The following is a 25661-nucleotide window of genomic DNA, read 5'->3' on the forward strand; positions in this document are numbered from 1 at the left end:
TCATACACTTATACTGTGCATCTGTCACCTGACCCCACTTTAAAAAGCCATTTTTTTTGAATGAAAGCAACACAGAGAGCTTATTATTAATTATTGTTAAGATTTATTTGTATGATTAATTTGAGCAAATCACTTTTTTTAATCACTTAAACAGCAGACTGGCACATGACACGGTTAATTTCTAGATAGACCCACGGACATGGCGTTATATTTGTATGAGTAATTAATCAAATCCTCTATGAATGTTTCTTACCCATCTCTCTATTTGCCAACCAAATATTTCCCCGTGGAGTCTCTCCTCCCCTGACACTGACGTGAAACAGCATTAGTTTGGCAGATCTTTACACGACTCACACAAAGACGTGTCTGAGAGCGAGGATCACTTCAACAAGGTGAGGTGGACTCATTTTCTAAATAGTTCATATAGGCTAGCAGATATTTATTCATTTATTATTTTACTATTAAACCACAATTATTAACATCAGAAGCATTGCAAACCTCGTTGCGAACAACATTTTTGTTTGAGTACATGCCAGAAAACTATTTAAATATTTTTTATTGTAATTGAACTGCATAACTAGCCTGGGTTTCCCCAGACTGCCTTTGCGCAGCGCGATTTTATTCTCGCTGAAAGGCAGTCTGGAAACCATGGACCTGATTTTCGCCTCGTTTAGGGAACCAATCACAGAACGGGGAGGGAGCAGCAAGACGATGACGACATCTTTGCGACACAACTAAGCAGTTTGTTTATATCTATGGAGTCAACATGGCAGCAGACGCGAAGCTACCTTTTGATGCAGCCTTAGATATTGTTCTAAGTAGTTTAGATCGCAATTTTATTTCGAAAAAAGAGCAGCGTTTGGCGTTAAACCATTTCTCTACATACGTCATCTTGTATAATGGAAACGATTGGCTATGAGCTACGTACAGGCGCATTTGATAGACATTCTTAGCACCCAATAAACGGCGCCGGCGCATTCGTAAACCACGCCTCAAATACGAGAAAATGCACATGTGGTTCCCAGACCCAAGTCTCAACGAGAATTGGGTCTGGCGTTAGCCAGGCTACTGCATAACACCATTTTGAAAGTAAACGAGTATTTTAGAGTCAGAACATTTTGCTTTATTAATTTTTAGAATTTTGGGTTATATATTTTTATCCATTACTAAGTAATATGAATGGGGGAAAAAAACTGAACAATCTGGACTTGCTTGTTTTTACTTGTACAAAAGCGTGTCACGACAGATTAACCCTTCATCTCCCTCAACTCTGCAAGAGTCTGCTTGTAGTTCAGTGTAAGTGATCAGCAGATGTGTTTTACCAAAACTTTTAATGTTCTTTTATGGTCGTCTGGTTTTTACATGCAATTGTTCTGTAATGGTGTATTTCATTTTATTTATTATTATTACAAACCTTTCTTTGAACTACACTATTATTGGAGTAAAACTATTCTTTACACTATTAGTACAAAAGGTACAAAAGCTGTAAAAGCTGTCACGGGGGCAGTATCCTTTCAAAAGGTACCATTAAACTACTAATAAAGAATGAATATGCATATGAATAAAGAATGAATATGAATATAAAATGCACCCTTTAGGGGTAAATGAGATATAAAAAAATTTGTTTTGAAAGGGTACTGCCCCAGCGATAGCTTTTGTACCTTTTGTTCTGTGAGTGAACATTTTGTTTTTCCAGCAGGATTGCAGAAACACGATGAGGACCCTGAATAATTTGTCTGATCTGAAAGAGTCCATGTTTGGTCAGCCTCCTCCCAGACACGGTCTGAACTTGCTGTGGTGGTTTGCTCATGAATGTGTTTGGATTGACTCCAATCAAAGGATGAAGGCATTTTACCACCCTGCAAATGGAGCTTTTGGCTTCCACCGATTCCATAATAATGATAAACTTCTTCCTTACTCTTATCTCCCGTACTATGAGGTGGGCAACCTGAAAAATATTGACTCACTCCCACGTTACGTCACTGAGAAATACACAGGATGGTCAGATAAAAGCAACACTGATCGCATTATTGTTTCCTTTGACTCAGGGTTGAGCAGGTTTGACAGCATTTATGTGACACAGCATTCAGATCTGCTGAACTTTGACCAGAACCACACTTGCCGCATTAGCATTGAACTCATGAAGGAAATTAAAAGTTTGAACCGTGCAGAATTCCTCAACAAAACTATGAATGATCCGAATCCTTATCAGATGCATTTCCATGAACAATCCAACAGACACTCGCAGTTTACAGGTTTACAGTCACTGCAGGGTCAAAGGTCACACCAAACCTGGGATGACTGTACATGCTGCGCTTGGCTTTTTGCTTTTTTGCTTTTTGTGCTGGTCATTTTTGCCTTTTTGTTTGTAATTTTTAAGAAAAATACAGTTTGATTTACAGCTATTTGTTTGTTTCGAAAGCTGTACCTTGAATACTCATAAATGCTTGTTTTTACTTATTTACAATACGATGTTGAGCGTTCATGTCTCTTTTGAATGATCGTTGCAATGATGAAAACGACCAAAAGGGACCAAATGTAAAACTTTAGGATTTTATATTAATCTGATAACTCTGCATCCTCACACTATCTTGTGATTTAAGCGTCTCTTGTGTTCATATTTGTTGTGTTGGTTATTATTTGACATATTTCATATATCCTGTGTAGTAGCCTATCAAATCTCCAAAATTTCTGTTTGTGTGATGAAATATACATCTTAACTCTGTTGATCATTTTAATATGAATAATATGTAATGAAATCTGAATATAAATGTCTGACATTATATCGTTAACAATAAAGTAGATTTAATGTAAATCCCCTCATGAACTGTCTCAGCTGCATGTGTCTTTTTCACACTGATAAGCTTCTGTTTATCACTATAGCAACAGACACACACACACATGTACAACCTGTAGAGCAACTAGTGTGTGTTACTAGAGAAGTTATTTCATTGGTTCAGTGACATCAGCAAATATGCATTGTTATTAATAAAGCATTCAGGGACAAAGATGCTATAATTAAAATGTGTTAAAGATGCAACAAGACATTGATATAAATATAATAGATTGTCAAAATGATGATATTATTGTATGTTTTTAATTGTTAGATGTCAAGATCAAGACCTGTGATGTTGAGCAAAAACTTTTTTTTTTTACATTAATGCCCAAAAAGCATGGACATAAAAAATTACTGCAATGGCAAATAAAAGAGTAATAGGCTAAAATCAAAATTAAAATATGATTTCATGTGTGTGTCTGGTGCAGTGTGTTTTTGCTCATATGATCTTCTTAGACACGCCCACTGCTGTCTCTCTGCTTCAGTTTCGGTTTCCTACCTAGTCAGCTGACCTCTCCCTCCCTCCCTCCTGAAGAACTAATGTTTATTATTTATTCACCCCATATCACATGTCTGCACAACTGTACAAATACATGCAGTCACTTTTATTCTTCTGTTCTTCTAGAAAGTAGACAATCCTTCAATAACAAACAACAAATACGATATTTTATTTTCAAAACTGTAAGAAACGAAGAAAAAAAAGTAGCCTATTAAAAAAAAAAAAGTTTTTTTTTCTTTTCTCATTGCTGGACTTCTCATTAGGCTACTTCGTAAACGGGTCTATTATTTGTTTTTCAACTTTAGGTTAACTAGGCTATATAGGCTAAGTCTAGGCTATTGGCTAAATAGTTTAGTTCCACATAACATTTTCTCGATAATAATGCATTATGGTCCAAGTTTGTGTGTTTTTCACCGCCCACCATAGCACACATCACATGAATAATAAAGTGAGCGCGTGCGCTGCACAGACACAGAACTTCTCAAAGCGCGTGAACAAGGTACAGTATTGTGTTAAGCTGATTTGTATATAGCCTTTTCTTAATTAGACACATGTTTATTGCATTATATTACAGATATTATAATTTTAAACTTAACGCCGGATGGTACCTTTTAATTACTTTATTAAACAACGTCAAACAGATGTGGCGTCGATAACTGTTTTGCGTCGATATCTCCGACTGCAGTCTGTAGTCCAGACGGGCTGTACTGTGGGTGTTTAAAGAGAAATGAAACCTACTGTGTCCACTTGTTGCTCCAATAAAACAGACTAGATTCTAAAATAAAATAAATTGACTAAATAATGACATTTTGTTTTACTGGTTCTCGGTTTTGTCTCCTTTTACTTTGTTTTTTTTATTCTTTAGAAAACTGTACAGATGAGCAATTCACTAGATGAAGAGTTGAGCTCACTGTCAGACTCTTGGAGGATCTGTGTTTGGTGCAGTTTAACTTACATTTGCATCTGTATCCAGTGCACATGATCAATATCTGAAAATATAAAACATTCTGAAGATTTTTTTCACATTTTAAACATGTGCCAAGTTGAAAGCAAATGAAATAAATATGACATCTAATTTCAGTGTTCTTCAAGGAACTAAAGTTTGTGGTCAATATGCTGGAGAATTGTTAAGGAAATTATTTATTAGAAATGAATGACAGCTGGTTTATTTTGGTGCTCTATTATGGTCCCTCTGAATTTAAAAATATGTATTATTAGGCTACATCATATTACATAATATATTAATAGCCTAAAATAAACATTTATTTAAAAACACACACACACAAACATCACTCGCGCTGTTTACATTGAAGCACACACACATACCGGTATATTATTCATCACTCGCAGATTGCGCACACACATTCAGGAGCACAGAAACTTATCAACGCTGGCTGACCGCAACTTTTTGTGTAAAATACCTTCACTACTGAAAATAATATATTTCTCAGCAACGGTTACATCATTATTTTTAAGTAATTAAACTCACAGCTTCGTTGTTAATAGAGAGAGATGCTGAAAAGACCCATTCAGATATGCATATCTCTATCTATAAAGTTATGAATACCACTGGAGATGGCGGCAGAGGAGCATTTATTGGCTCATATTAACCATTTCCTACAACATTCTTTCCACGCTTTTCTCTTTTGAATAAATATGAAACATTATAAATGTTATATGTTATAAATAAATAAAATCACTAGGTTTAGAAAGAAATTGTGTCAATGCAGAAGCTGTCCGTCAGTGCAGCGCATCTCATTGATTTCTCACTTGTAAAAAATCCGATTTTGTTTAATGAATCTAACGAAAGTGCACAATAAATCTTTAATTTACAGTGTGTTGACGCTTTTTTCACACGAAAGTCTGAAAACTGATGGTTTAATCAATTTTTTCGGAGGAGTTACATGTTATGTTAACATACAAGTTATATATTACGTGTATATGATCAATTCATTCATTCAAGTAAATGTAATCTTCCACACTATGTCTGTGTGAGTCTGATTCAAAGCGGCTGTAGATCTAAGAAGCCATAGTGGCGACTTTACCCTTCTGGTCAAATACTGCGCTACAAACAACAATAACAGATTTAAATTGTCAATGCTGGCAAATGACCATGGTATAAGCGGGATAATCCACGGCTAGCTGTGCATTAAACAATTTTAATACACTTCGCGAGGGAAACCCTCCACTTCACATTATTTGCCTCCATGTCGTGCATTAAAATTGTTAATGCACAGCTAGCCTTGGATTATCCCTTACATATTACGCCACTATACTTGTGATATAGCCAACACAAGTAATAGGCTATAGTAATATATATATTCCAGATAAAGTCAAGGCAAATGTATTTTTCACTGTGGTTCAGTCCTATTTATTACTTTTTTCTCTTTGTCTGTTTTCTAGACACAGAATGGTTCGACTGAGAACACTGAATGAACTGTCCCATCTGAGAGACACCGGGTTTGGCCAGCCGTATCCCAGACATGGTCTCGCTCTGCTGTGGTGGTTTGCTGATGAATGTGTTGAAATTGATGACGACGGCAATATGATTGCACAAGGATGCGACCCGGAACATAAAGACTTTGGTTTCCATCCGTTCCGTAACAGGGAAGGCATTCTTCCTGATTCTGCCCTACCGTACTATGAAGTGGGCAACCTGCACCATCGGGGCAACATGTCTCCTCTGGTTACTAAGAACTACAACCCGGATGTGCGTGAAAGCAACGCAGATCGTATTGTCGTTTCAGTCGATTCAGACTATGATGACAAATGGTTTGACAGGATTTACGTGACTCATCACTTAGGGAAAGGACTCTTCGATGAGAACGAGACCTACCGCATCAGCCAAGGCCTCATTGAGATCATTCAAAACATGGAATGGTCAGATTTCATTGGAGAAGTTAAGATTCGGCAGCGCCGTAATCGGCGTGGTCGTCGTTGAGCTTATGTTGTGTGTGTGTGTGTGTGTGTGTGTGTTTATCTATGTAGTCTGGATCCTACAGACTCTCATATTTGAAATCAAACATTCCTGTTCATCCAAAAATAAAATGCTTTTAACAGCAAATATCTTCCTGGAATTTTCATAACCAATAACAAATGTATTGATATGAATTTAGTAAATTGATTTGGGTCTTATAAATGGCTCATGTGTGTCATTACTTTGTGCTGGATGAGAAGATTTATGATTCTTAATGTATCGCTGTAATTAATATGATGCATTGTGTTCTGTCTGTTTACTTTTTTATTGTTTAATTAACTGTTTAAATTTACTGCATTAAAGGAATTGTTCCCCAAAAATGAAAATTCTGTCATCATTTACTGGCTTTCAGAAACAAGCCAACCCAGAAAATATTCACTCCAGTAAAAAGAGTGATTTCAATTTACAGTTATTAATAACATAATATTTACTATTATCACATACTAATATTAAATTGTATGACACTGATATCAGCTGGGTCACATGCACGTTCATGTCGATCATCTCATGCTTATAGAGTTTTGCAGGGATTATGTATTTTTGTATAGGCCCAAACCCAGAAACAATGTAGCATTAAAGCACCTCCGGTTCCAGCGTCCTGGGTTTTTGGTTGAATGCCTAAAATAAGGTCTGTGGTGAACACAAGCTAAAAAAAAATATTTGCAAAAATTCTAATAGCGAGTGTAAGATCCCACCCTCCCTTCAGAGCGTCTCCAAAGCCACGACTCCTTCAAAACACGTACAGCCAGAGCAAACAAAAGCGTCATGAGAGATTGCGTTTTATTACCTCATGTCTCAAAGCACACAACATCACAATAATAATAATTAGCAAACAGCTTAAAGAGCTCTGACCTGTACCACCTGACAGCTGCAGATTCATTTCAGTGCTAATAGCGTTGACATACAGTGGAAACACATAAATTCAAGTCACGAACTGCTCCGCGTATAACGTCATGGGTTTCCAGCTCTTCCAAATTACAGTAGTTATGAGTGAACGCAGCATCAGCTGGTTGTTTTTGGTTCAGGAGGAACTGTAAAAGGAGGATGATGTTTTGTTTGCGCTGCTCAGTGACTGACGTCTGTCTAATTCATAGCATTAAACACTCTGATGACGTGTGATATCTGAGTGAGTAGGTGTGCAGAGATATGGAAATACATGCTAATAGGTAGATAGGACATCGTAAAACTGCATTCGGACCAAATGCAATGATTGGACGAACATTTTATGATCCTACGCTTCCACAGACGATATATACATACACATATAAATACATTTAGACCACTTTACTTAGTGATTGCTATCAGGGTGTGAAGAGACTTTCAACCAGCATAACAAAACAAATCGCCTTTAAAGGCCAATGGAAAAATCCTACTGGGTTTTTGTCGGGGGAACCAGGGCTATGTGAACTGTCGTGGAAATTTATCAATATTAAAACCTGGATGAAGGAGACAAAGTCGTTTCTCAAATGATTAAACAAAGTATTTTATTTCTTGCAAGAAAATAGGCGTTCAACATACAGACAGTGTCTAAGTATGAGAAGGCAAAGAGTTAGTGCCCTCGACCAAGTTATATACCCTAACACATCAAAAAAAACCTTGTTACCTTGAACCTAGACGTCTTAGCTCATGGTCTCATGTGCTCATGTGCCCATGGTCTCATGTCCAATCTTATTTTTATCAAGCCAGTAATACTGTCATGTCAGCAAAAGTTTCCTGTTTTTTAGCAGCAGATCATAACTGATGATCGAAACTGCGCACACACATATCTTCACACTTAAAGCACAAAAGGTTATTTGGAGTGCACACATTGTCAGCCCTCACATGACCCAGTGAACATTTTGTTCTCCAAGCCTGTTCTAACTTATACAAATCTAAAAAAAAACCTTGGTTACATATCTTTACTGATTACTTTTGATTATATTCCATTAAATGCTTATGAGTAAAAATGAATCTTCAAGGTTAATAAAAGTTGTACACATATAAAAGTAAGAGAACTCATTAAAAAGTAAAATTTCCATAACAGAACTTACATGTGAGTTGGCCTACAAAAATACATCATCACTGAAGCGTGTTAATCAGTGTGGAGATTTCAAGCAAACAGAACTCTGGATATGAGTGAGAATGTAACATAGGCCTGTAAGTCTTGAGAAATTAAAGTCGACATGAAATCAAAATTGACCCTATTTACTGTGTTAGCACATATTACTAGTCTTGTGGTGAACAATTAATCCGTTCAAGTTAATACAAAGAAAAAAATTGTTTGCCGTGGTAATCTTTAATCAAAATCTGAAAAGTTACTTCCGGTCTGGAATGGCGTTCCTTTTCTGATGATTGTTCCTGTTCTCAAGAGTTTAGAAATATCTTGCACACAGTAGAGCGCGTCTTCCAGGTAAATGGCCTTCAGCTCTCAAAAGGTGTAACCTCTGAATGGAAATTCCCATTGCTAGCACATGTTTCCCTGTAAAGGAAGATTCTGTCTAAAGAAATGCAACAAGAGGCTCGGGGCGATTAATGTAACTCAAATTATTATCCCATGATGCAGAGTGGATGCCGGCACTCCGCATCATGCATTTCTAAATGTCAGGTTCACATCCTCTCTCTTTATTCCAGAGCAATTGATGTTTTGTATTTATTATCTTTGACTTGATTATGGAATTGGCATGATACATTTACCAGACATAATAAATTGTTCTCACATTTAATGATGCACAGATATTATAAAAATCTTTTCATTTATGGAGTCAGATGAAATAACGAGGGAATATGAAAAAAATATTTTATTTTATCAAACAATAATGCGCATTCCTTCACCCGCTGATTGGATGCCTCGATTGCATTGGGCTGATTGAGTCGGGCTTACAGACCCATCATACAGTCGAATCTAAAGTATTTAATGTAAATCCCATCATGAACCGTCACCTGCACTAATGCGTTTCTGCATAACATTCTCTTTCCACACTGATGTGCTTCTGTTCATCACTACACACACACACACATACACACATACAACCTGTAGCTCAACAAGTGAGTGTTAAGAAATACACAGGATGGGCAGATGAAAGCAACACTGACCACATTACTGTTTCCTTTGACTCAAGGTGGAACAGGTTTCACAGCATTTATGTGATCCCTAACATTGTATTTTTTCACGAGGATATTTGAACATCAGCAGCCATATCACCCTGTAGCCCAAGACTGGTTGTCCACTGAAGCTAAGCAGGGCTGAGCCTGGTTAGTCCCTGGATGGGAGACCTCCTGAGAAAACCAGGTTGCTGCTGGAAGAGGTGTTAGTGAGGCCAGCAGGGGGCGCTCACCCTGTGGTCTGTGCGGGTCCTAACGCCCCAGTGTAGTGACGGGGACACTATACTGTCAAAGAGCGCCGTCCTTCGGATGAGACGTTAAACCGAGGTCCTAACTCTCTGTGGTCATTAAAAATCCCAGGATGTCTTTTGAAAGAGTAGGGGTGTAACCCCGGCATCCTGGCCAAATTTGCCTCTGTCCATCATGGCCTCCTAATCATCCCCATATACTGATTGGCTTCACCACTTTCTCCTCGCCACCAGTAAGCTGGTGTGTGGTGGGCGTTCTGACGCAATATGGCTGCCGTCGCATCATCAGGTGCTGCACATCGGTAGTGGTTGAGGAGATCTCTATCCCCCCGCCCTCCAAACCCCTCAACCCGCCTGCCCTCCAAACCCCTCAACCCGCCCGCCATGCCCTGCCCTCTTGCCCTGCCCTATGTAAAGTGCTTTGAGTGCCAAGAAAAGCGCTATATAAATGTAATGAATTATTATTAATATGTCTGCATGTCTGGCGAGTGTTTTATAATGGATGCTTGCAGAAGAAGCGTGTTTTGCTGGAGTTTACGAGGGTCAGTGTTGTTTCTCTATAGCACGCAGTGTGTTTATTGTGCAATTTATACGCGAAAATGAGTTTTTACGTGGATATGATACGCAGTTTTGCGCGTGCATATGATACGCACTTAATTTCGTGATATACACACGCACCCCACACCACTAATCCTACCCAAGCGTATAATACACACGCACCCTACCCCACCCTAAACCCAACCATGTGCTATCCATGCGTATACTATGCACGTAAAAACTCATTTTCGCGTATATATTACACGATAAACACACTGCGTGCTATATAAACGCATTTGGTGAGATCGGGTTGGGGCATCTGACACTCAAACACACATGAACACTCGCTTTGACAGAGGATCTGTTTACTGATGACGTGTTCAGATCGCAAAGTTTCCACACATTTAGATTGCTTTTCATTTGTATTTTTCTGTGTTTAGTAATGCTGAACGAATTCGTATCGATGTCTTTTGGCATATCCATGTGGTCCCCTGTTCTTCATCAGTTAGAGAAAGTAAATAGTTCTTCATAAAAGACTAAGCTGAATCAAAAAACAATAGCAACAACTAACATTTTTATTTCTGTAACAATTATATATTTGCATTTCCGCATTTATAAGTGTCTGATACAGAAATTGACTTTCAAAAATAAACCTAGGCTAAATAACCAAGAAAAACAGTGAGACATATAGGCGGCGGCCTATGGCGATTGTAAACACTTTTTAACATTTAATATTAGTTCTACTGCATGACACTATGCCTCTATGAATGTACAAATATATCTAAGTGTTTTTCCTCACCTGTCATCAATAGACACACCCAGCCTACTGTCAGTCTGCTTTAGTTTCACTTTCCCAGCTATTCTGCAGTACAGAAAGTAAACACTCATTCAATAACAAAACCATCTGTTAATAACACGGCGAGAAACAAGAAAAAAAAAAATCCCCCAACTAAAGACTAAATCCAAGAAATTGTACCCGTTTTAATTGTTGTAACAAAATGTAGCCTATATTCGTTTAGTTTTAGAGGGTTATTTAAGTTATTTCGTAATCAAATCTAGGTTGACATTCCACAGTTTAGTTTAGTTCCTCTTTTATAATCATCCATGAATCATCCAAAGTCCAGTGTTAGTTTCTGTACGTGTGTTTTTCACCTCCCAACACAAACATGAAGAATAAAAGGAGCGCGTGCGCTGCACAGATGCAGATCTTCTCACAGCGCGTGAACAAGGTAAGGTATTATTCTGTTTGTCTGATTTGTATTGTTTTTTTTTTTTAATAAGACCAACTTTAATCACATATTAGGATCATTTTGATCTTTACGCCAGGTGCCGGAGTTTAAATAGCCTACGCTTTATTTTACAACGCCAAACTGCTTTTATTTGGGTCGATTTCCACTCCGACTTGCATTCTGTAGTCCCAGACTAAACTGTAGCGCATACTGAGAAATGAAACCTACTGGGTCCACTTGTTAGTCCAATAAAACAGACTAGATTGAAACTGGCTGTAAAGTAAAATATTATAATACAAAATAGGCCTAAATAATTAGGTAGGCTACATTTGGTTTTTATCTCCTTTTATTTTATTTTATTTATTTTTAATATCACAATTCACTACATGAAGAGTTGAGCTCACTGTCAGACTCTTGGAGGATCTGTGTTTGGTGCAGTTTAACTTTGTTTTACATTTTCATCTGTATGAAGATTATCTGAAAAGATAGAAAAAAAAGATACTCACAGAACACATTTTAAATAGGCTATGTGCCGAGCTGAAAGCAAATGACAGAAATATTACATCTAATTTCAGAGTTCTTTAAGGACAAAAGTTTGAACTAAAGTTTGTAGTGCAGGAAAATTAAGGAAAATAAACGACATTTATTTTAGTACTCCATTGGTCCCTCTAAATGAAAAAACATGTATTATTATATTAGTAATAGCCTACATAATATATAAATAATAGCCTATAAACATTTGTAAAAAATATTTTAGCCTCTCCCAAACATGAAAATAATAGCCTACATTTAATAAATTAAATATAGGGTGCTACATATTACGCCGCCATACTTGTAATATACACAAGCAATAGGCTAATATATATTCGAGATAAAGTCAAGGCAGATGTAATTTTCACTGTAGTGCAGTCCTATTTATTACTTTTTTCTCTCTGTCTGTTTTCTAGACACAGAATGGTGCGACTGAGAACACTGAATGAACTGTCCCATCTGAGAGACACAGAGTTTGGCCAGCCGTATCCCAGACATGGTCTCGCTCTGCTGTGGTGGTTTGCTGATGAATGTGTTGAAATTGATGACGACGGCAATATGATTGCACAAGGATGCGACCCAGAACATAAAGACTTTGGTTTCCATCTGTTCCATAACAGGGAAGGCATTCTTCCTGATTCTGTCCTACCGTACTATGAAGTGGGCAACCTGCACCATCCGGGCAACATGTCTCATCTTGTTACTAGGAACTACGACCACGATGTGCGTGAAAGTAACGCAGATCGTATTGTTGTTTCAGTCGATTCAGACTATGATGACAAATGGTTTCACAGGATTTACGTGACTCATCACTTAGGGCAGGGACTCTTCGATGTGAACGAGACCTACCGCATCAGCCAAGGCCTCATTAGGAAAATTAGAAGCATGGAATGGGCAGATTTCATTAGAGAAGTTAGGATCTAGTAGCGTCATAATTGGCCTTGAGCTTGTGTTGCGTGTGTGTGTGTGTTTATCTAGCCTGGATCCTACAGACACTCATAATTGAAATCAAACATTCCTGTTCATCCAAAAATATAATGCTTTTAACAGCAAATATCTTCCTGGAGTTTTCATAACCATTAACAAATGCATTGATTTGAATTGAAGTAAATTGATTTGGGTCTTATAAATGGCTCATGTGTGTCATTACTTTGTGCTGGATGAGAAGATTTATGATTCTTCATGTATAGCTGTAATTAATAATATTCATTGTTTTCTGTCTGTTTACTTAAATGTTTATTGTTGAACTAATTGAGTCTAATTTTACTGCATTAAAGGAATTGTTCTCCCAAACATGAAAATGTATTTACTGGCTTTAAAAAACAAGAGAACCCAGAAAATGTTAACTTGAAAAGCGTGATTTCAATTTACAGATATTAATAACATAACATTTATTAATATTGCATAATAAGATTTAATTGTATGACAGTGGCTTTATATCAGCTGGGCCACATGCACATGAAGAGACGTTCAACCAGCATAACAACAACAACAACAAATTCGGGAACCAATCGCCTACCCTAAGGCCAATGGAAAAATCCTAGCTAAACGCTCATGTGTTCGAACAGCCACAAAAGACCGTCTTCTCTCCTCTTACTGGCCTAAAACATGATGGGAAGCACGCTAGCAGACGAGGTTTAAACTTTGTCGGATGAAGGCCCAAGTTTGGTTTGAAGATGAAAAACTTACCAAACACAATGTTGTCTCTCCATTCCTGATTTCTAACACACATGCACACTCAAATCGTTCAGCTGGTTTTGCGACTGTCAGAGCAGAAATTAAAGCAGCTGCTCTCCGTGTGTTTTTCTGTCGTCTCGCAAGCGTATTTTGTCACATAACACATAACCCTCCCCTCGAAGAAATCAGGACAGAGGTGGTTGAAAGTGGACAAAAGAGACGGATGTGAACACCAGTGGCCTGTTGCATGAACAAACTCTGAGTTTTAGGCCCTGTTTACACGAGGAGCGAGGAAACAAGGAGGGATATTGAGTAGCACCTGTAGATATTAAAGTTTAAGCTCCAATCTCCTCCCGAAGGTCCTGAAAAAAGTGGTGCAGCATCAGTGACAACTTCACTCAGAGAAGCTGTCAATCATGACGTCACATCCCCGTTTTTATAGCATCAAATAACAAAACTAAAACCAAACTTATTTAAAGAACGAACACTTGAACTAACATCAATGTGATAGAAAACGACCTAAAATGACAGAAATCATCTTTGGAAAAAAATTATTTGAAGTGTAATTTGATTGTTTAGTTTGTCACGTTCAGTACATTACATGGAAATGGCAGGGTTTATGACTGCATCAGTCACCTGGGGACGATTTGGCTTCACTTTTCAGGACTCGTGTGGCACGCTTGGGTTTAACACAATCACAAATTTGAATGTGAGAAAACAAGAAATGTATAGGCCTACCTGACTTCCAATTTCTATCTTGCCGGGACGGTAGTCCCCAAGTTGCAAGGTTGGTTTTCCGCCTGGGAACGCTGGGGGGAGCGGGGAAAGTAACCAATATCACAAGAACAGGCTGTTTAACCATCCAATTCACGTGTTCCACCTGACCAAGTGTCGAGGTGTCCATGAGCAAGACACCTAACCCCAGCTGCTCCCGACAACCTGGATGGCGCCTTGCATGGCTGACACCGCCGTCGGTGTATGAATGGATGAATGTGAGGCAATATGTAAAGCGCTTTGGTGGCCATTGGGTCTGTGAAAGCGCTATATAAATGCCATCCATTTACCATTAAAGCGCAGTTTTCAGCTATAGCCGGTCTTCCTAATGTAATCGGAGCGATCGACTGCACACACATTGCTATAAAGGCGCCATCTGAAGAAGAATTTGCATATGTGAATCGAATACATTTCCATTCAATAAATGTTCAGATAATATGTGCCTGACAAAAATTGTGAAAAGGTGGCCTGGGTCAACCCATGATTCATAAATCCTTACAAACAGCATGATTGGGATGAGGGTGCGCAATGGGTGGCTTTTTGGTGAGTGATGCATTTAAAGTTCACCTATAAACACTGAACATTTTCAGACTTCCTCTAACTGTTTTGTGGAGGTGGTTTATTTAGAAAAACTTATAGACGGTGGGCCGAACGCGGCTATCTGCTCTAGTTTTTGAAATGATAGATCCTCGAGGATAGAGTAGCTGCTTTTTTCACATAAACTAAAAAACATTTTTCTGAACACGTATCCGTTTGTTGGCAGTGTCAAGTTGATCATCGTTTTTTGAAAACTAAATTTACGTTTAATAAACGGATTAGGCAAACGCGAGGGAATACTATACATCTAACCAATCAAAAAACGAATTCTATCGTCACGTGACTAACGTCTGCCAATAATATTCGTTCAAAATATAGTGTCTTATCTGAAGTCGAGAAACATTAACAGCGGCATCCAAGATTACAGGTGTAATGGCTCCGGTAAATACTGCTGTTTATACCTGTTTTATATAAGTTAGCTATTGTTAGCTTAGTACATGAACTCTGTAACGTTAAACGGTTAACATATAACGTTATTCCGTTTTATGTTTGTATTTACAGGTAACGTTAAGTTAATGTTACACTTGTTAGAAATGACATACAGATCACAGAGAAGAAAACATTTGTTTTGAGGAGATACAGAGCTAAGGTGTTAGATGTAATTTTAGCAGTGCATGTTAACGTTAACAGTTATTCTATCAGTCTGTAGTGCCGTAAATTAGGATATGAAAGATGATTACTACACAGAGATTAAAGTGGGAAAGATAACATTTATCATATAAGTTTACATCTACTAGCTAACTTGCATCAACTAATAGCTAGTCATGGAGATAATATGTAACGTTATTAGCTAGCTACATACGATTACATCAACTACAGACAACCTAAGGTTACTAGCTAGGCATGGAAGAGATAACATGTATTAAATAACATTACATTACAATATGTATCCTTAATGTTATACATTTTATCATCAAACAACAACAAAGTAATTAAAACTAAATTAATTTAAAAATTAAATAAATAAAAAAAAACAGAAAAATGTGATGACTGCATGGATTGTAGTAGTAATGCTTCCAACTTTATAGTTTTACAACCTGTGTCTAAGGGGGACAGAAATTAAAAAATTGCCCCAATTTTGAGAAACAAACTTTGTGTGTGTGTGTGTATATATATTTCATATTAATATTCATATTGACACAAGGTGTGATTACTGTATGCATTTTAATCAGGGCTCATCTAGTTACTCTAGTTTTTTTTTGTTTTTGTTTTTTGTAAGTGTCTAATAAATGTAAATCTTCATTTATTAGGCCATGAACCAATAATTTTACTACACTACTACAACTCTGCTAATGTGTTTCCCCAGGTAATCCCAGATCCTCAGCCCTGCTGTGAGACATCTTCTTGACCTGATCTGACTAAGCCCTGACACATATATTCTGCTGAAACAACGAAAATGCCCTTTGTTTTTAATGGTCTGATAAAACCATTTTCCATAGGCGTCGATTTCGGTGGGGATGCGTATCCACCAGATTTCGTCATGAGTAATTTTGTACCCACCACTTTTTTAGGGTTGCTAGTAGGGCTGTAACGATACACCAAACCCACGATTCGGTTCGTATCACGATTTTTGACCCACGATTCGGTTCGTATCACGATTTTATTTTGGATAAAAAATAAATAAATAAAAATCTCCGTTTTCAGTGTTGATGCAGTGGTGAAGTTTGGTTCATGTAACATGTAAGGGTGGCGCTGTCAATAAAGCACCTAAAAGCTGTCACAAAGAACCGGCAAAAGTAATGATTATAAATGTCAAATATAGCAAGGAGACATTTTAATAGTTTATTGTAAAGTGGTAAAGGGATCCTTCACAGGGGAGAGGCTAGTTGGCACTTCAGGACTGCGGTAATACATCCATGGTCTGGCCTGGCAGGGTTTATTTTTTGTGCATAGTTTCGGAGGGATCTATTTATTGTTAATATGATATGTTAAATGTTCTACCATTATATTACTACTACTAAAGCCTGCTTGACCAAATAGTTGAATTGTCATTTAGTTACAAAGGTAATCAGGCTAAGATAATACATATTCAACTTTTATAAGAATAAATATATAATTAACTTAATATATGTTATTACATTATATAATTATATCTGTATGATTTTTCACTATTTCTGAGATGTAAATATCAATAATTTATGATTGGGGTTAAAAAGGATTCTTAGCATTTATACCATGATTTATCCAAATGTATGAGGTCAAACAACTACACCTAACCACTATAAAGCTGCTTTACAAAACTTCCTGTACTGTCTTTTTCTTCTTGCTGGCTCTGAATATTTCTTTTGTTAGCATACTGCATGTAGCATTCTCTTTGGTAGCCAACATTAATTGGCACATCTGGGCCCTCTGTGATTTCATATTTTTTCACAGCTTTCACATTTGGCTTTCTTTTGAATTTAAATTTACCCACTCTAAAGAATATTGTACAAACTTGATCCAACTTGTTACTAAAAAGGGTATGATGTTTGTTGATGTCACAGTACAAGAAGGCTTAATCGTCTGGTGATGTATGCATGTATTCATAGGCAGTGTTATTGCCTTGATGATATTCTGATTACCATTGTTGGTATTACTATAATTGATGTATTCATGTATTATCCTACCTTGTAGGTGTTTGATTACAATTGTTGGTATTATTATTTCGTTAACTTCTGTTTTAACATGTTTTTCTCATGTGTATATATAAAATTGTAATTGAGTGTTATGATAATGTTAATAATTAAGGAAGCAGCTACCGTTTGTTTTTCTTTTTTTCTAACTAACCGGGGAAGGTTTAAATAAGTCTGACTTCTACCCACTCGGTTTCGAGCAATAGATGGATTTATGTTGTTAATTATGGCGAATTTAACTTAGATTAATCAAAATGCTTCTTGCCTTTGTTATGTGTCATTATATATTGCTCGAAATAAATTAGTTTCTCTATAGAATTAGTAATTCATTCATTCATTCATGTACAGCTAGTAACATACACACAACACTCCATATCCAAGATAAACTGTCATATTTATGTTAGATGTATAAAAAATAGGCCTACAATATAACATTAACGCTATGTCACTTATTTCGGGGTCCTAATCTGGCCGTCTGCGATTGGTTAGTATTTTTAATGACGTTAAAAACTACAATCCGATTGGTTCAGCTACTAGAGTTGTCCCGCGATTTGCCTAAGAAGATTGACAATCAAAACATACGTTTGTGAAAATATATGATCAAACCAGAATTGCCAACAAATTTAATTTGACTACATATAATTACTTACTATCGTACATAAAAGAAGCGTATACTCTAACGATGGAGATCGATCAACAACACGAAAAACGCTTTCGGCCCACCGTCTATTACTGATTAGGGAGCATTGTGTACTTAAAACTGGATTTTTGTCACATGACCTCTTTATTTTATGTTCAATTGAGTGCTGTCCAGTAGCCCATGTAAGACCGGTTTTCTTGCCAAGACAGAACATGAGATCAAACACAGGAAAGAAAAGGAGGAAAAGAAAGGAAAAGCTTATTCATACATTGGAATATTCTTGATCAGCCGAGCGTCACATCACAGCGTCATCAGTTGCGCTCAAAGGATCTGCCCTTATGTTGTTGAAGTTCGGTTATTTAAGAAATTCATAATAAAGCAAGATAACCTGTTGAAGTAGGCTATTTGAGATGTGTGGTTTATTTAAACTGCAAAGGTAAAGTATAAATTAAAATGATTGTGACAGATGTGAAGGGGGAGGAGACAGAAAAACAGTGGTGTGTGAGTGTGTTCTGAGTGCAGGACTCAGGAAACGGACACAGTCCTGCGTGGGGGTTTTCTGGTTACAGAATCCCCCTGACTGTTCTGCCACTTTCCCTTAAATACCAAGACCAGAACAAAAGAGTGGTAAATATTTACTACACAAATATTGTTGGAAATGTGTTGCCACAATTATCAGATCTTTAGAATGGACACAACCCAACACCAGGAGAACAGAATTGAGCTGTCAATCTCTCTCATAGGGACAGCGGTGAAACTGAGACCATATTACCAACCGCACTGAGACATTTAAAACTGATACCAAACATGAAGGTGTAAGGCTGGAAACTTACGCTGCTATTTTGAACCAATCATTGGGAACAAAAGGCAGTTGAAGGATGACGTGTTCAAATATTTATCTGACTCTAATATAATTAATCTGACTCCATTAAAGTTGTTGTTATTCTTTAAAGGTAAAGGTCTTTCTTAGAACTATTAGGAAAACGTATGATTTAACCTGAACGTTTAGATTCAGCTTTAGTTTTCACATAATCAGTGATAAAAGGAAAGATTCTCAAAACCTTTAAAGCAGGCAAAGTTATTTATTAAGTAACATGTTTAAATATACAGACCGTAGAATGGAACAGCATACTGTATAGAAAACTTAATTGTAACAAATAATGCACTGTTGTGCAAACGAGGCCGTAAAAGCCTCTCTCATAGTATGAGGTTACGCACCGGTACGGGAGTGGCGGGGTTAAAGCCTTTCTCATAGTATGAGGTTACGCACCGGTACGGGAGTGGCGGGGTTAAAGCCTTTCTCATAGTATGAGGTTACGCACCGGTGTGCGGGAGTGGCGGGGTTAAAGCCTTTCTCATAGTATGAGGTGTGGTGGAAGTTTTATGATATTCATTGATCTTTAGTAAAATATAGATGATTCAAAGAATGTCACATGTGTGTCTCTCACTTGTAGTGAGAGAAGATGATGTTTATGTACCTGGGGAGGCAGAAGGGAGAGACACTCCAGAGAACAGACGAACAAGGACCTCTGACCTAGAATGTCAGAAGGCCGTTTGGTGAAGGAGGGCTTATGGGCCAACTAGTGACGAATCTAAACTAGTGTTATGGCTTCTTTGTCTATGGAAAACTACTGGATGGAAATCTACTGGGAGGAAGGCTCTGGGGGGGAAGAAGACCTTGGAGATTAGGATAAAAAGGTGGTTGAGTCTGTCTGGGGGTGTGTCACTCTTCTGCACAGGGTAACAACTGTGTATTAGACTGCTGCTATTCTTGCAAGAATAAATACTTCTATTTTATAATTTGACTCTGAGTCTCCCTTACACAGTGATGTTTGTTTGATGAATTTTTGCCACAACAGAGGTTACGCACCTCATACTATTAAAGTTAGGGTTAAAGCCTTTCTCCAAGATCAACAGTTACCTTTCCTTCTTATACCCTGAGCAAAGCATTGTTAAACATGAGTGGAATACCAACACCGTAACCAACCTACAGGAAACCAAAAGATGAGGCAAATGGCTGGTGATCAAGAGGGGGAGAAGAACATTAACATTCTCCTCAATGCATGTTTAAGCAATAGTACCTAGATTGTACATTAGGATACTTTATTATCTCTTAAGTACACCACCATTCATTTCAGTTTATAAGTTGTCAGATGAGACCAAACGTGACATAGTTACATATTAGAACACACTAGTAAATAAACAGTACAGTAGTTGAAAGCATATGTCCTGTGAAGCAAACGGTACTACAGATGTGTCATTGAGGTGTAAATGACTCCGTCTCTCCCAACAGAACCATCCTGTACCTGGAGTGTCCCAACAGTCCTCAATCAGCATATTGATGTAATCCCTTGCACTAGGCATTAGCATACTGTAATGAGAAAGGCCTTTGTGCCACGTTTAATTCACATGTATACCTTTAAAAGGATTTTTGAAGTATTAGGGCAGTAAAGAGTTCTGCCCACATTTGCTCAGCCCTACAAGGAAAAAACAACTATATAGTATATATAGATATTCTTAGTGACCTTCCAGTGACTTGAGTCAGTGGATTGAAGAGGGAGTAGGAAGAAGGGGGTGTATAGATAAGCGAGGAGGCTCCGCCCCCATAACACCCCAAATTACATTCTCTTACATTTTGCACTGCACATTGAGCTTCTCTTCTTCCTCTCATTCACTACTGTTCAGGGGGAAAACAGCAGGAGATTTCTCCAGAAGATAACTATGGTTAATCAAAAAAAGGTACAGTCACCTTTGGGCTTTATTCTTTATCTTTTTGTCCACACTCAAATAATTATTTCAGTTGTGACTAAACTTTTGCTATTTGATTCTTGAAAGATCGGTCATGTGTGATCATGAATTGTAAGTGCACGAAATACGGTACTGTCGACAGTAAGCTCTCGGTTTATAAAGAAAGATATGAGCCGGGGTATATTATGTATATAATCTTTTGATTCAAATTAACCCTATAAAGCCCTACTGTGTCATATCTGATTTGCACATTTCTAAGGCCTCTAAAATATCGACACGATCAAAACTTTGAAGATCCTGTTGCACACAATCTTCTACATGCCCACTGTCGTTTAAATGATAGTTTATATTTTTTAGCACGCCTTTTATAACCTACTTCCTCTTCGATCTCAAGCAAGGACATGACTTCTTTAATGATTTATATCAAGTAGACGTAAGAAAAACTTTTATATTGTTAGTAATATTTCATGATCAGTAACTGGACTGAAAGCAACTTAGGTTTAAATCATGTTAAAATGTGATCGAGCTTTTGAGGAACGTGTATTTGTATTGCATTGAATTGCATTATTTTTGCCTCCCACAATTAAAACTACAGCACTTTGATCATAAAACTAAGTATTTAAATAACTTGCATTTTGGTAGAACAGAACAGATAAGCCGTCTGTTACAAGCTATCATAATTTCATCTTACTTTTTGGCCATATAAATATCAGCAACCATACAGAATTGCATTTTTGGGTCTGTTTGGTCCTCTGAATAAAATTGAGGTGTTTTGAGGAGTAGGAGCTTCATATCCTCCTATATCATATCATATGAGCCATACAAGCTGATGTATCAAATATGACACTCAACATAAAACTTTTCTTTTAAAGTTTAAAAAATTGCATGTTTCATTTAAATACTTACTATTATTTAATATCTCAGGCATTACAGGGTTAACCCTTGTGTTATGTGACCTTCGACACAAAATTGAGTTAAATACTGGTTAACCTATAGGATATGTTTTAAAATTTTGTGTCACTTTCTCATTTAAGGTCATGAACATGCCTGCAAACTTTTGAAACTATGAAGTGTTGTGGAACGTGTACGTGTACAAAATTTGACGCAATTTAATGGTTACACAGCTGTACAGACCCAAAGTAAAATAAAAAAATGGATGCCTTTTTTTTATGTCCGTTTTCAATTACCCTCTCAAGGTATTTAAATGTACATTTATGAATTTGGCAGACACATTTACCCAATGAAACGTACACAGAAATTTTTAAATTTTGCTAAGAATCAAACGCATGATTTTGGCATTGCTAGCGTCATGCTACGGTTTAAAAAATAAAAACTTTTAAATTCAAACGTAATTAAAAAAAATGTAAAAAATAGTTACAATACGGTTTATGATATGCATATATTTTTTTAAACAAATGGTTAAAAAAAAGTTGTTAAATCCAGTAAAAATAATTTGTTCTCTGTTTATTTTTGTTGTAATGTGTGAATAGTGTTAATATTAAAGTATTAACAACTGTTTTTACCTGATTTAAAAAAATAATAATTCATATTGTGATTTTTCGTGATTGTATAGTATTGAATCCAATTAACAATAAATAATTCATTTTATTTATGGGTGCCTTTCAAGACACTCAAGGACACCTTACAAATAATAAGAACAATAAATGAAAAAAATAATAATAATACAGTCATACACAAAAGCTATATCAATCAGAATGAGTTTTAAGACATGATTTAAAAACTTGAAAGACTAGAACTATTATGTATGTCTTGAGGTAAGTTTTTCCAAAGACTTGGAGCAGTAAAACTAAAAGCTCTACATCCCATAGTAGTCAAACGTACAGATGGTTTAACTAGAGTCGTAGAAGCAGAAGACCTGAGAGACCGGGTAGGTGAATACACATGAAGAAGTTCACGCAAGTATGAAGGTGCTAGATTATGGAGAGTGTTATAAGTGAAAAGTAAAATCTTAAATTGAATCCAATATCTAACTGGAAGCCAATGGAGTTGCCTTAAAACTGGAGTAATGTGCTCAATTAACGGTGTTCCTAAGGCAATAGATAAATAATAAATAGAAGATGGCCCAAAACTGAGCCCTGAGGCACGCCATTAGTAATCTGAGATATTCGTGATTTAAATTTTTTAATTTGGACGAACTGAGTCCGACCCGATAAATAGAGGAATGCCAGTCAGTTAGGGTCAATTTGACCTCCAGCATAAATTTTTTACCCAGAATTCGAACATAATACTACGGTTAAGTTTTATCAAGCATTTGTGTTGAATGTTAAAACACCTACTTCAAAACCTTTAAATTGCGAAATTATAGAAATTATAAGATTAAACAAATGTGCTTTATTTCATGCATGAAATAGGCATTCAAATACAGACAGCATCTGATATGAGAAGGTGCGGGTTAGTCCCTTTGACCAAGGTTATATACTCTTAACACATCCTGAATAGGCTGCATCTGTTTCAAAAAGATTGCCTTGGTTTACCTTAAAAGGAAACGTCTTTGTTCAAGATCTCTTGTCTAACATAAATTCTAACTGGTCAGAACAATGTCATGTCTGCAAAAGTTTCCTGTTCTTAGCTGCTGCTCGAATTCACACTTATTGCATATCTCTTGCTCGATCAAAGCTGCGCACATAATTTTCACACTTGAAGTACACAGAGGGTCACTTGGAGTACGCATAGTCCCTTCTACTTCGCCTTCTATAACATTTTGTTCCTGAAAGCTTATCTTTACTTATGCATTTCTAATAGCTTGGGTTAAACTCTTTTTATTTCAATATGCATAGCTTATTTTGATTATAACAAAATAAAACGTATGGATAAAGAGAAAATTATTTAACACCATTAGTAAGAATACTGATAAGAAATAAAACACTTCTAATGAAACACACTATAAGTAAAAAACACTTCTAAATAAAATTTTCTATTACAGAACTAATTGTAAAAAATATAAGCTATTTGTAGATATTATTGATCACACTTCTAATTGGAGACAGATGAAAGAAATAGCACATAAAAAAAAATATTTTTTTTATAAATATTTTTTGTGTGGTAATGCAAAAAGCAGAAAGTGATCCCTAATATGTCTGCCTGTTTTAAGGTCAAGCCAAGCTCTGTAACGGGTACAATGAGAGCACGGATAAAAACAAGTAAATGTGTCATCTGATCTTCATCTCTCCCTCAGATGAAGACCATGCCGGAAAAAATCACAACTATAAGTGACCTAAATGAGTGTGGATTTGGTCAGCCTTGGCCCAGACATGGACTCAAGCTCTTGTACTGGTTTGCTAAGAACTGTATATGGGTTAATGACGATGGCGACATGTTCCTGGCGTGTGACCCGGCGAAGGGAGTCTTTGGCTTTCACCTCTTTGAGAACAGATACACCAAACGTAAAGAGAAACTTCTTCCAGATGTGAACTTTCACTACTATTTGCTGGGCAATCTGAATTCACCAGGAGCTGATATGCTGCCGGACTACATCAAGAAACACAACACCAGCTGGCATGACGTAAGCAACGCGGACCGCATCATCGTCACTGATCACGGACATATGATGAAGTTTGGGAAAATTTACCTGACCACGCACAATGATCAGTCAAATTATGATCCATACGCCACATTTCACATCTCCAGGAGCCTCCTGAAGATCATCCAATCATATCAAGATCTAGAGGACTTTCTGCAGAGGCTTGGGTATCAGGATGAAACATCTCATCAGCCAGCTTTGCCTGCGTATCAGATGGTGAAAATAGATTGTGAAAATATAAGTAGTGTGAGTGTCACTGTAGATACCGATACACCATCTCGAAACTGTGTCTGTAGCTGTACTATACTCTGAAATCATTTCATGAGGAAAAGTTGGGAGGGAGTCTCTAAGATGTTCAGCTGAAGCAACCGACTGAACGCATGAGGGAAACCAGCTAGAAGCAGTTCGCGTTTGATTTAGTAGTTAGATTAGCTTCACTGACAGTAAAAGATTTGTGTGGTTAGCTATGTGCGCATCTACGGTCTGAACTAGTCCAAGTAAACATGTAACCTTTTTTTGTGCATTTTAACATAAATACACGCGATTTTTGGATGTTGAGTCACTTTGTTTCTGTTGGTTGTGAATAAGGGGAAGCAAAAGAGAAGACTGTAGTCTTGTTTGGGTATTTGATGCAAAAGAAGGACACGTAGAGATGCTTGTTCAACCACTCTGCCACCACTAGAGCTAAATAAGTGATAAATATCTTACATTTTCCGAGTTCAATCTACAGCATTTAAGGCATAATGTAGATTATCACAAACATTTTTTAAAGAATTAAAATGAAAAATCACTCATAATGTTGATTAGTAGACATAAATAAAAGGTACACTGTGTAATAGCGGCTTTTAACCTCTAGCTAATGGTAAAAAAAAAAAAAAAAAAAGCCATTTGCGGAAGAACATTGTTTTGGTTGTGCTTCGGCTTTGCGTGACTCTGAATATGACCCTTCAAAATAGATAATGATTTACAGTAAACGTTGTTAGAGAGCTACATGGCAATTACATGTATCTGTTCAATAAAATACCTTACTCACCTGTTGAGTAATGCCATCTCTGCTCGCTTTTACAACATTTCAAATCTCTCCGTTCTCACCATCTCCAAAAGGCAAGCCGATGTTGATTCTTATTTTATTAA

At 36.9% G+C, this 25661-nt stretch overlaps 2 protein-coding genes and 1 long non-coding RNA gene across 4 annotated transcripts; all 3 read left to right on the top strand.

Annotated features, from left to right (window-relative positions):
* Positions 1-330: 330 nt before the first annotated feature.
* On the top strand, positions 331-3232 carry LOC307000692. 2 transcript variants are annotated; one of them, XR_013798060.1, is made up of 4 exons: positions 333-397; positions 1247-1294; positions 1475-1521; positions 1697-2824. It is a non-coding gene; the product is annotated as an uncharacterized lncRNA (long non-coding RNA). The 2 variants fall into 2 exon arrangements; XR_013798059.1 differs by lacking the exon at positions 1475-1521 and having other exon boundaries at positions 331-397; positions 1247-1296; positions 1700-3232.
* A 527-nt stretch (positions 3233-3759) lies between these two features.
* LOC307000874 (uncharacterized protein) lies at positions 3760-6623 on the top strand. The gene is made up of 2 exons (XM_079616804.1): positions 3760-3834; positions 5739-6623. Exon 2 carries the CDS (start codon positions 5746-5748, stop codon positions 6274-6276), a length of 531 nt encoding a protein of 176 aa, XP_079472930.1. The 5' UTR covers positions 3760-3834; positions 5739-5745; the 3' UTR covers positions 6277-6623.
* A 14242-nt stretch (positions 6624-20865) lies between these two features.
* Positions 20866-25222, top strand: LOC307000715 (uncharacterized protein). Its single transcript, XM_079616500.1, has 2 exons — positions 20866-20977; positions 24183-25222. Exons 1-2 carry the CDS (start codon positions 20960-20962, stop codon positions 24837-24839), a joined length of 675 nt encoding a protein of 224 aa, XP_079472626.1. The 5' UTR covers positions 20866-20959; the 3' UTR covers positions 24840-25222.
* The last annotated feature ends 439 nt before the right edge of the window (positions 25223-25661 follow it).

The sequence above is a fragment of the Phoxinus phoxinus genome (genome assembly GCF_949152265.1).
Source record: "Phoxinus phoxinus genome assembly, chromosome: 6".
NCBI classification, from domain to species: Eukaryota; Metazoa; Chordata; class Actinopteri; order Cypriniformes; family Leuciscidae; genus Phoxinus; species Phoxinus phoxinus.